The sequence below is a fragment of the Diaporthe citri genome (assembly GCF_014595645.1).
Source record: "Diaporthe citri strain NFHF-8-4 chromosome Unknown scaffold_2, whole genome shotgun sequence".
NCBI lineage: Eukaryota > Fungi > Ascomycota > Sordariomycetes > Diaporthales > Diaporthaceae > Diaporthe > Diaporthe citri.
Window position 1 is genome coordinate 1121857 of NW_025064847.1, and position 12230 is coordinate 1134086.

Below are 12230 nucleotides of genomic sequence, written 5' to 3' on the forward strand. Positions count from 1 at the left end.
TCCGAAAAGAGCAATTATCCCCATCAATGGCCTCACTAGATTCGACAGCTGAAATACCAAGAACAGCCCACAACATCGAACAACCAAGATTGCTCGCCCTGGGTTCCAGCACCAGTGGTCTTCAGGTAGAGCTGTGGGGATAGCACTCCGATTGCAGATTCCTCCTTGAAATATAGGAGCCAAACGCACATGTGAGATCTCATATGTCAACACAGCCAAGGCAAAAGTTGTCTCAGACAAGCGGGAATGTTTCTGCTATTGACAGCATTTTTACTCCCCGGGAGGTACAAATTGTGGCCACTGTCTCACAGGATGTTGTTCCCCTTGACAATGATCATACTCAGATGTTCTTTAAGCACTTCAGTGCAGCAATCTAATCTTCATCTGGCTAAAACGTTGGATGGCCAAATTACGGTTACATTCCCCAGGCCGGAAAGGAAGTGTAAATGTATTCACACATCTGCAGCCATGATGCGTAGAACGTGGTCATGACCTACGATCTACCACAATCACTCAGCATGACGAACCTTTTAACAGATACTTTTCATCCGATTTTGAAATCTTTGAAGGCTAGTCGAGAGCAAGCCACCGTTGTCGTCACAATGCAATTGCCAACCTCCAGTTCAATTCTCACTTTCTCACCCCATTTGAAGGGCTTATAGGCAAGCCAATTCCACCTGCTATCGCCGGAACACCTTCTACATTGTTAACAAGTGGCTCAGTGGTAGGTTGAGGTGTTTTCGACCGGAGGGTCGCCGTTCAAACCGAGCCCGGTACAAAAAATATCCAGCACTGGAAGAGAGAGTAAAATCCATGACGGCATCACAAAACAAGATGGGGTTTTCCGCCTTACAAGGTTCTTTTTGGCCCCCACGTTAGCTTCAACCGCGTCAGAGCAACTTGGCTGGAGGGTATATGTACACATTGTGTTGTTGAGTCTGTCTGTTAGAGATTGGGGGCCATAACGCAGAGATTCAGTGCCATCAAACCAGGACGGCTTGTAAAGAAGCATCTACGGAGAAAAATGCGATGGTCTTGAGTGTTTTGTGCAGTCCTGTCTATATGTGTCCACCCCTTGGGTTACGTCCGAGACAATGTGGCACTTCTTGTGAGGGACTTCAATTATCACCTTACTGCACTCACATTGCTGCCGGCTTCTTCACGCTTGAACGAGCTATCGCCCAAACCTCTTGCCTGTTGACTTAACCAGTGTGTTCTGAGTTAACTGCACTCGATGTCAATGCTGTCTGTCGAAGAAACCCAACCACTCAGTACTTTCAACAGCACACGATGACTGCCCAACCGTGTGTCCACAGAGCCCCTTTCTCAAATTCTTGGCCCTAAACTCCCACCCTGATTCAATACCCCCCTCCCCCTGGGTCGGCTTTCCCTGTTCACCGCCTTGCCATTTCTCTTCATACTTGACATTCTCGAGCTGAAAGACTTTGAAGGATGAGATTACATGCAATATCTTGCGTCTCCGAAGAGGGCCTTCCCTGGTCATGACACAAGCTTGATCTAGAGAACTGAACTAGCACACCCTGCGCTGATGGCAATCACCAGCACACTAAAAGCGCGTCTGAAATACAACACGAGCCCCTGCATCTGTCGGGCTGCTGCCTCGTATTTGCAAACAACCTCGTTGCTCCAAGCTCTCGTCCAGCCTCCTCTTATTTTGGTCACGCCGAACGACGTGCAACGACCGGGAGGCAACAAGGTGAGCTCGATTGCCGATAGATCATTTTCAATTTAGTGATGTATTTCAAGGAAATCAGCCACGCCAAATCAGCCCAGTGTACATTAACGCCAGGACTGGTATGCTACTTGTCGAGGAACTTGGGCCGGAGACGTATTGAGGAATCGCGGGGACCAAGTTCCACGGCGTATTCCGCGGCCACGGTAGATGCATGTGGACCTCGTTTCGCACGGGGCCGCAAGTCAGCTTTGAGCTCGTCGAGTGTCCTCTGGAGTACCGGTGCGAAATAACCCGACAAACTAGCCCTACTGAGGAGGACATTCAGCGAGATAGTAAGGTGCAGTTGAGGGTTGCTCAGATCAACCTGCCAGCATATCAAGGTGACACGAGGGGTACTATTATGTACTGCTTATATTCTCGGCGCCCGGTTGCCGAATGGAGATCCTGGAACTTCTCGTTTTATATCCACGCTATGGATGTGCCCCAGCTCAATCGAGTGTGCTGAACAGCTGTGTCTCAAGTCTGTTCAACATCTTCCGGCTCACTTGTCCCGCCTCCAATATTTCAGGAACGCGGGCCTTGCTGGTATGCTCCCGCCTAGAATGTGAAAATACTGAAAAAAGCTTGATGCTTTCATACATCATGGGTCCATGACACTGTGTTGTCGATGGCCCACTTATGGATGCTATCAAAGTTCCGGCACGTGTGCAGCGTGCTGAAGTCGGGCCAGAAGTCACCTTCCTCGTAGCCGTACTCCGGGTACTCTCGGAAGGTGAATATGCCGATGTCACCGGTGCACATCAGATTGATCCGGATGGCCTCGAGGCAGTGGTCTAGAAGGACATGGTGTCAGCACGTCATGATTTGTCAATGTATGTGGGAGAACAATTGACTTACCGACGTGGCCCTTGAGGCCGTCCTCCTCTTCCTGGATGTCACTGTAAATGTTGACATAATACTCCTTGTAGACGTATTGCCTCAGCAGGTTCAGGCAGTGCAGTTGATGGAACACCTCGACTGCAGCGCGGTAGCCCTCCTTGCCGGTCTTTGGATCCGTCACCTTCAGTGAGTTCCTGGGCAGTCCTAGTCTGTCCAGCTCCTCTTCTGATATCATTTGGTCGCCCACTGTTCAAACAAAGTCAGCATATGGTTCTATCCACGGCCCAGACAGGACACTTGACTTACTGTCATTGGCTATGGAGTCCCACGCCTCATCGACCTTGGGACCATAACCGACAAAAGGACCCTCCACCATGGGTGTGAGATTGAATCGAACTGTGTCATATTTCACGATGGGGGCCACCGGTGCTGTTTGATGTTAGTCAGGACAGACCGAACGTGGGAAGATGTTTGATTGATGCATACAATACGACGAAAATTGTTGTGTGACCTGGAGGTCTGATGGCCTCGCCGTCCTGTTGCAGAAGGACAGCGTGAAGAGGGTCATCGATAAGGTGAGCAGGACTGCGTGCCCTATCCAAGGCCAGTGCTTGGATAGAAAGTCCGAGGCTCTTGTCCTGGCATTTCGCCCGAATTTGTCGTCTCCTAACCTCAGTGCTAGCCTGTCCTTCTCGTATATTGTGGACTCTGAGCTGCTCCGGCTCTGTTCCTCGTCAAGAGGTACGGCCTGGTAGTCTTTCGCCATTGGAGATAATAGAGGGTATTCACACGCAGAGTATGTGATAAAGCGGAACGATGAGGGCATGCCAGCTGCTCGGACGAGACAAATCAGAAGAAGGGAGTGAAGAGAAAGAGAGGAAACGCCAGGCTTCCTACACTAGAGGCCGCACGCCAGGAGGGACTTGGCTACTTTGGTCAAGGCGGTCTCGAGGCGTAGATCATACGGCTAGACTTGCCAGACTTGCTTCAGGTCGCTTCGTCTTGCCACGTCGGCGGGGCCAAGCCTTTGAGAGTGTGTGATCAACGTGAATGACGGGCAATCAGTAGTAGGGGCGTTTCCCAAGAAAAGATGTGTTGACTCGGTCAAAACGGCACCAGCGCAGCGGTTCTGGAAACAAAAGAAATGGGAGCGGCGCATACCCATTACTAACCACCACCATCCTCGGGAAAAGGCACATCGGCCCCTTTGGAGGTTGAGACGTCTGATGTTGGCGGCGACATGGGATGAGACATTGATCGGGCCAGGGTGTGTTTGAAAGGGGCACAAGTGGACAGGACGAGCAGGTGGCCACTCGGTCCCAACTTGGCCTAGCTGCCTCGCTTGGTCGCGTGGCTGGCCGATGCGTTACGACAGCGAGGGGATTCGGGGGCCCCACAAAAACCATCACAACGGCGATAAAGTTGGTGGGTGAATGTGTGACACAAAGCGAAAGAGAGAGAGAAATAAAAGCTCCGGCACTTGGACGGCTCTGAAGCCAACTCTAACTCGCTTGAGGTGAGGATAAGTGACGTGCAAAAATGCCCGAATGGCCGCTTGTGGTTTGGAGCCAATGCGAACCAGGGTAATGCAGCCAAGCCGCTGTCGCGGGAAGTTTGAGCATGGGTGGCAGGCGAAGGTAGGTTACCTGTTAGAAGCACTGGGCGTTTCACCTGGGCAGGCTTGGCTCCAGGGCTCCTTCCCAGCATGTCAGTCAAGCTCGTCAAGCTCGTCAAGCCCTCGCCCTTCCACCCCCTCGATCTTCGCGTGGGTCTGCTCATCACGACCGTGCAGCAGCATGCTGAATGTTCTATTATTCCATCCTGGGCCTGTCCTCCCCACATCGACCACGGTGGTGATTGGTGTCTCGGGCTGAGAAGGCGCCAAAAGTTGCAGTTTCAGCCGCATCCCAGTCTCCAACACCCCGAACGGCAGGTTGTGCCCAGGGCGGCTAAGAATTGATGGACATGATCCACTGGATGCCAGTGTGAATCATGTTCGCTGCTCGATCTGGTCCTGGGGGTCATGGGCGCCCACCGCTGATCTGGGGTACTGGAGTGTGTGGCGACATCGCGCATCTCATTTGCGAGATGTGTGTGAGATCTGAACCTGACACAGCATGGGCCCGTACCATTCAACCACCCAGCCAGCCCGCTCAACGAACCCCTGGCGCTGCTCGTGAGCTTGATGGAGCCGCAAAGCTTGGCTTTCTGCAAACCTCCACCCTTGTGTCGACGACGGATTGCCCGACCACTCCCCGTCCAGCTGCAGCACACTTGGTTATGCTCAAGGGGTTCCTGCAGCAGCATGGGCCTGGGGCACTCGTGGCGCCCTCATCCCTGCCCGATCGAGCACGAAGTATACGCAGTTACTCCGTGCTGCACATCGCAGGCGTCACGATCCTCGTCGGACGTCGCACTCGGTCCTTCTGACGGGCTTGTGGGTCGTGGAAGAATGTTCGACCTGGCACAGGCCAGCAGACTTCGTCCCATCCCCTTGGTCCCAGCATGTGGTCTACGATCTAGAGGGCAGGGACCAGGCCCGGCCGACACACCAGCAATGCTCGCTTTCCTCAACACAACCCCCATCCTAACCGCTTGTGGTGGCAGTCGAGAAGCGCCCTTGATGAGACCCTCGCCCGCGCCGCCCCACTGCCGTCATTGCCGTGTGCCTGGGAGTCAGCGTCCATCATGAGACATGACTCTCGGACAACTGGCTTGCGCAGATCAGGTTTGACATTGTCGCTTTCGTCCCAACTCCTTGATGATTTCGTCCAGGGACGAGGTCTAGGGCTGTTGGGCTCGTCCATCTTCGTCTTGACCATCGGCTAAACGGCCAGCCTCGCTCTACTAGCGCCTTATTCCCGTTGGACTTCAGGAGTTCCCAAGGCGGGCAGACCAAGTGGCCACCTCCGTATATAATAGTTCAAAAACCTGCTCACTCCCCAAACTTGCTCACGCCACTCTTCCTGTTCAGTAGCTGAGCTCATTTCGTTCTTGGCATCGTCTCATTCCCTCTCCTTCACCAACTCTAAGTCACTCTTTGACCCGCTGCCGGCCAGCTTTGATAGTACGATACCTCAGGCAGGAAACATACGACGCCATAATGCACGCCCCTTCAGTCATCAGCCTCCTGGTCTCTGGCCTCGCCGCCTCCACGGTTGCCGGCTTCGACCTGAACGCCCCGGGTGCCTCCCTGTCCCGCCGCAGCGTCGCCCTCGTTGCTGCCGCCGTCGGACCCGCTCTTGCCCTCCCCGCTGACATCTCCATCGAGGCTCGTCACCGTAAGTGTTTCTCCCCATGTTCTTTGTGGGGAAATCACCTGCTCACAAATTTGTAGACCAAGGCAAGGGCAAGAAGAAGAACAAGGCCGCCGCTGCCGCCAACAACAAGCGCCAGGAGGAGGACGATGCGGAGGATGAGGATGAGGATGAGCTAGAGGAGCGCAGCCTCGAGGCTCGTCATCACCAGGGCAAGGGCAAGAAGAAGAACAAGGCCGCCGCCGCCGCCAACAAGCGTGACGTTGAGGAGCTTGAGTCTCGCGAGCCCCACCACCAGGGTAAGGGCAAGAAGAAGAACAAGGCTGCCGCTGCTGCTCGCGATGTTGAGGAGCTCGAGTCCCGCGAGCCCCACCACCAAGGCAAGGGCAAGAAGAAGAACAAGGCCGCCGCCAACGCCGCCCGTGACGTCGAGGACCTCGAGACTCGCGAGCCCCACCACCAGGGCAAGGGCAAGAAGAAGAACAAGGCCGCCGCCAACGCTCGTGATGTCGAGGAGACCACCCAGCAGCTCGAGTCCCGCGAGCCCCACCACCAAGGCAAGGGCAAGAAGAAGAACAAGGCCGCCGCCAACGCTCGTGATGTCGAGACGGTCGAGCAGCTTGAGACCCGTGAGCCCCACCACCAGGGCAAGGGAAAGAAGAAGAACAAGGCCGCCGCCAACGCTCGTGATGTCGAGACGGTCGAGCAGCTTGAGACCCGTGAGCCCCACCACCAGGGCAAGGGAAAGAAGAAGAACAAGGCTGCTGCCAACGCCCGCGACGTCGAGGAGATCGAGACCCGTGAGCCCCACCACCAAGGAAAGGGCAAGAAGAAGAACAAGGCTGCTGCCGCCAACTAAGAGGGCTCCAGCCTGACTTCTCCAGCCTCTAGTCGCTCGGAACACCGAGAGCGATGAGGGTTGAGAGGGCACGATTAAAATACGGCGGCGTCTCATTACTTCAAACGGGTTGTCCAAATGCCACTTTTACTTTATACTAGGTTCGAAATAGTTCTGCTCGACGATACGGTGTGCTGTTAATGTGTTTCGGGGCACATGGTCGTCCCGAGCTGTGCTACGAATTGCGGATGCTAGACCCGAGAAACTACAAATGTAACGAATATTATTTGACCGAAAATCTGGTGTTCCCTTCTACATAGTGATATCAAATGTGTGCGTGTGCAGACCTGTGTGCAAAGTGGCACGCAGAATGGACTCGTGTTGTTGGCGGGCGGGCGAAAACATGACCAGACATCGTCGTGTAAGCCAAAAAAAATGACCCACCCTGCAACCAGGGATCCCGCCCCAAACAATTCTTTAAACGCTACTGCTCATCACACGCAGACGGGCTCTCGGCATTTCCCAGGATGAGCTTAATGGCTCTGGCCCCTCAGGCATTGGCCTGCACAAGCCTGTTCTGGCCGCTCATCAATGCTGGGCAGTACCAGAGCCTGGTTACGTCCCCCCCCCCTGAACTTCGGGGTCTGCCGAAACACGTTCAATGCAACGGGGATCGTGCCGCACCCCAGACTCAGGCCCGACAGTACTGGCGCCTAGGGTACTGCCGGCTAAACTCCGAGACATGTTATACGGAGGTTATGCGCTCGACCGGGCTGGAGGATTATGTGCTTACAGAAGATGTCAGCATGGGTGCGAGGGAGCAGCCGCGGCGACGATCAGGATGTCTCGTCATGATATGAGGGAAGACAAACAATCGCACACGGTTGGTTGGTGTCTTTTCTCGCAACAAAGCCGCATGCACACACGTATGCACACACGCATGCATCTCTGCATAGCATGAGCAAAGTTCTAGGACAGCACATGCGTTCCACCATCACCATCGCCCAGTCACTCTCCGGACCAGCCCAGTCCGATGATCCAGTCCACCCACCAGACTCCAAAACAGCGGGATTAACCTTTCGCTCCGCAAGCCGGACGAGCACCCAAGACCTACCGAAGAAGCCAGTTATTTAGACTGTTCTGGCGCGGGCCCTGTTCAGCCCTGCCAAGCATCCAAACGCAAACGAGACTTTCTCAAGGACAGCGCAAACACCAAACACCAACATCTATAGTCGCGCTATCCCGCGGCGAGTTAGTTTGACGAGGCTTCCTTTGCTAGCGAGGTCTTGTCCTCCCATCTTCTCTGACGGAGGCTTGATACGTATGCGCGGCCCCTCAAAAAAGCCGCCAAACCCGTCCCGTGATGCCTGCCACGACACTAGGATATGTGAGTACGCAGGTTGCTTAAGGCTGAGTCCCCCAAGCGAGGGGAATTAGCAGGCACTGGTAAGTTCAGATGGAAAGGCAGTGATACAGACCTGCTTCCGGGAATATCAGATGCGAGGAGGAGAGACCCGATTGGCGAGGGTGATCGTCCGCGGAGCGGAGGGATCTCTTAGACTGCGTCATGCTTCCACACGAAACAGTCAGCCCGCGGCTCAATATCCGTGCACATTGAGCTTCCAATGCTTGTCTGTTCCATCTTCCTCTACGATCGCCCGCCCGACCCATCCTATATTGAACCACCATGGGGTAATTATTGGGTACTGCCGCTCAGAATCCTCCTCCACAGGGATACCACGGCGATCACCCGGCGTGCGGGAGTCAGCATTTTGCACGGCGGCGGCTCTCCGGGGATGACTAGTTTGCTGTGCTCGATGAACAAATCCTGCTACTGGATTCGTCGACCCAATTGCGGCAGCGCGGGTCAAAATCGCCCTCGGAGCCGGAGAGCTGCGGTTTTAAGGTTCCGGGAGTCCATCACCTCGCTCGAACCCGCCCTCACTGCTGGCCACTTAGGACCACAAACGAGTCAATCGAGTCCCCATGGTCAACTGTACCGACGCTGGCAGCGGAACCGCGTCGGTTCTAGCCTCGGAATCGCGTCGAAGTCGCGGGTGGCTTTCCGTGGGTTTATCAGCAGCTTCAAGTGTGGCCGGCTTGGCTCATTGGAATTGCCTTGCGTATAGCTCCAGGAGGGTGGTACGAAGGAATGAGTTGCTTCCTGTCGAAGCTGTGGGCTTTTTCGGCGCGATCCGACACGTCGCTGACCAGGTCAAGACCGCCTCAGCTGCCCTCCCACGTGTACCAGAGGCTCAGCCTGGGGTTGTCCTCCGTGTGCCAGCCTCTTTCGTCGTCCGAAACGGAGGGCCAATGACCAAGACCTCTTGAGTCGCGGAGCCTCCAACATTGTAGCCTTCAACGCACTGCCTGCTATAACAGTCCTGCCAGCGCGTGGCCGATTCAGCGACCTTGACATGGTCATCCTTCCTGCATTTTGAAGGCTGCGATGGTGCGCAGCAACAAACCTCGCATCAACCACCACTCGGCTCACACGATCCGAGCAAGCCTGTATTACCAATCCACCCGCACGTAGTAGGCCGGGAGAGTGATCATTTCAACGGACCTCTCCTTCGCAAAGGTTGTCCGAGTAGGTCAACATCCGTGAGGTCCCACAGAGCCGTCTATTGCCCTGTCAAGGATGAGGAGCACAGGGTGTCGCCACATAAGCAAGGTTCTTACCTACCCAGCCCTCTGAGTTAGTGACGAGAGTGGTAAAAATCATGGGCAAAGTCTGCTAGATGTGGACAATCGGGACACCCGCGCAACTGTGCTACAAGGTATCCGTGACGGTGAGGCACCCGGCAGGCCGGACATACGGTATCCGTTGGGACGCAGTAGACAACGCATATTCGAGTGCAGTAGTTTTGCGCGAACCTGTGAGGGTCTCATGCGTGTATGGGTGCTACTTGGCGGATGGGACGAGGTGGTCTGGAGGGGATTGGCCTTCTGGACTTTACGGAGTCCCGAACCCTCCTCGCCGACTTCCAGAAGATTTGTTCGTCATGCACGACGGAGTTGCAAACACTGGCATTGTCTGTATGCAGAGTGAGGAAGGGTTGGTTCGCAGGCCCGGCAGCTCGGGTAGGGTCACATCATGGAGGAGCAATTGACGAATGGGGTCGGCGGGATTTATCTGATTGGGAAGGGGCCATGGGAGGGGTCAGCGATCGGCAGGAGCATGCCGCCTAGCTGTCGAAGCTGTCGCAGCTGTCGAAGCTGTGGAATGTGCCACTCAGAACCTTGTCGAGCAGGTAGGCGGGTAGGGCGGGGCCAGCAGCTCAGAGAAATTGGCAGCCAGCAAAAAGAAAGGCAGACCCTCACATCTCGAATGAGGCCACTTTCCCGCATCGCTCCCGCCAGCTTCCGAGCCGGCGCCACAGCACGCCGGGGAAGGCCAGCAGCAAATCAGAAGCGCGGTGGGGAGGCCAGGTGCTCCACTCGTCGCGCAACTCCTGGCGCGGTTGCACGACTGACAGCAGACGGTCATGTCAGACGCCTGTCTTTGCCCGATCCGGGGCGCGTTGGCATGGTTTGTGCGGCCGGCGGTGGGAGCCACCCCATCTAAACATCGTACTATGGGGGCCGGGGTTGTGTGAGCGGCCGGTGGGGATTCCTGCAGCTAGTGCTGGCCGCTGCGAGTGAACCAGAGGAATTGAGTTGACGCAGGTCCAGAGAGACCCTGAATAAATATCAGAACAGACGGCCCCTCGCAGCCTGCATTCCTCCCGGGTCACAAGATCTTGCATTTGCCACCGGATTTTGCGAGACCCTGCCTGCAGTTCTTTGCTTTGGCTCTTTGCTCAGGAGGCACGACAATTCCGGGTGGGTGTTGTGTGCGTTGTGTTTCTTGCCGCGGTCGTGCATCGTCAAGCACAAGCTTGGACCCTTTTTTTTTTTCTTGGTGGTTGAGCGGCAGTTCGCACTCTACGGAAACAATCGAGTGCGAATCTCCTCGGCCCGGGGTTTGTCTCCAGGCAATTCCGCCGCGCCAAATTCCAGTCGCAATTGTCGTCCCATCCTCGAGGACGATAATATCTGTGGCTGGCCGGTCAGTCAGCCATAGTCTGGTCTGTTGTTTGTGTATTTGATGGTACACAACCAAGGTGGGAGAAGAAGGCACTTCTAGGACCGCCAACTCCTTTCCCGCAGTCAACACGCCCTCCCGAGTCGACAAGGGAGCCATCCGTCCACGCGAAGCGAGTCCGTCACCACCACATCACCATGGATATCGTTCTCGAGGTCGTAGACACCCTCTTTGGGGACTACTTATACGCGACACTCTATCCGGCGAAGCCTGCACCTTATGACTTCCCACACCCCCCGTCCAACGAGACCGTCAACGACAAGACATTCTCAGCATGGACATATCAGCCGTCGACGCACTACTTCTCCCTCGAGCCGTCACAATATGCCTACATGAGCCAATGGCCGCGCGATAACATCTACCGCCAGGCCTTGTCCCTGTTTCTCATTGTCTGGTAAGCGACGCCCCCTTGTATCAACTCTTTTCCCGAGAGAACCTCTCAATTGACCATCATCTCCTCAGGCTTTTCGGCCTGGTCGTATACTTCGTCTTCGCCAGCCTGTCGTACGTCTTCGTCTTCGACAAGAAGACCAAGGAGCACCCAAAGTACCTGAGGAACCAGGTCGCCCTCGAGATCAAGCAGACCATGACCTCGATGCCCTTCATGTCCATCTGCACCACGCCCCTGATGCTGGCCGAGGTGCGCGGGCACAGCAAGCTCTACGACACGGCCGCCGAGGCCCCCTTCGCCGCCTACAGCTGGGTGCAGTTTCCCTTCTTCGTCATGTTCACCGACTTCTGCATCTACTGGATCCACCGCTGGCTTCACCACCCGCTCATCTACAAGAACCTGCACAAGCCGCACCACAAGTGGATCATGCCCACCCCCTTCGCCTCCCACGCCTTCCACCCGCTCGACGGCTTCGCCCAGTCCTTCCCCTACCACGTCTTCCCCTTCTTCTTCCCCCTGCAGAAGCTGTCCTACGTCTTCCTCTTCGTCTTTGTCAACTTCTGGACAATCATCCACGACGGCGAGTTCGTCTCCGACAACCCCGTCGTCAACGGCGCGGCGTGCCACAGCATCCACCACCTCGCCTTCAACTACAACTACGGCCAGTACACCACCCTCTGGGACCGCATGGGCGGCTCCTACCGCAAGCCAGACCCCAGCATGTTCGACAAGCAGGAGAACATGTCCCAGGCCCAGTGGGAGAAGCAGAGCAGGGAGATGGAGAAGATGGTCAAGGTCGTCGAGGGTGTCGACGATAGGGCGTACCTGCCAGAGGCAAAGAAGACCAGGTAGAGGGGGTCTTTGTGAAGACTCCGCCGGGAAGCTGGGAGGGGGTGTGTGGCGCTCCTCATGACGGCACCTCTCACTCGACGGAATGAAAAGTATTGACGTTCTCACGCCCATTGAAAGAGACCCAAGGACGTGGAGAGACACGAAACGAGATTTTTGTACATAATTCAGGCTCCCGCCCAGGATATAGGGCTGTACGACACACTAAGGGATGGCTCTTGAAGCTGGTCGGC

At 55.6% G+C, this 12230-nt stretch overlaps 3 protein-coding genes across 3 annotated transcripts; 2 read left to right on the forward strand and 1 right to left on the reverse strand.

The window, feature by feature from the left end:
- Positions 1-2329: 2329 nt before the first annotated feature.
- INS49_005944 (uncharacterized protein) lies at positions 2330-3341 on the reverse strand (the record flags this gene model as incomplete). The annotated part of the gene is made up of 4 exons (XM_043166719.1): positions 2330-2529; positions 2594-2821; positions 2882-3004; positions 3062-3341. 4 exons carry the CDS (start codon positions 3339-3341, stop codon positions 2330-2332), a joined length of 831 nt encoding a protein of 276 aa, XP_043027863.1.
- A 2337-nt stretch (positions 3342-5678) lies between these two features.
- On the forward strand, positions 5679-6691 carry INS49_005945 (uncharacterized protein; the record flags this gene model as incomplete). Its single annotated transcript, XM_043166720.1, has 2 exons — positions 5679-5856; positions 5913-6691. The coding sequence occupies 2 exons, from the start codon at positions 5679-5681 to the stop codon at positions 6689-6691; spliced, it is 957 nt and encodes a 318-aa protein (XP_043027864.1).
- A 4203-nt stretch (positions 6692-10894) lies between these two features.
- Positions 10895-12000, forward strand: INS49_005946 (uncharacterized protein; the record flags this gene model as incomplete). Its single annotated transcript, XM_043166721.1, has 2 exons — positions 10895-11151; positions 11220-12000. The coding sequence occupies 2 exons, from the start codon at positions 10895-10897 to the stop codon at positions 11998-12000; spliced, it is 1038 nt and encodes a 345-aa protein (XP_043027865.1).
- Between the last annotated feature and the right edge of the window lie 230 nt (positions 12001-12230).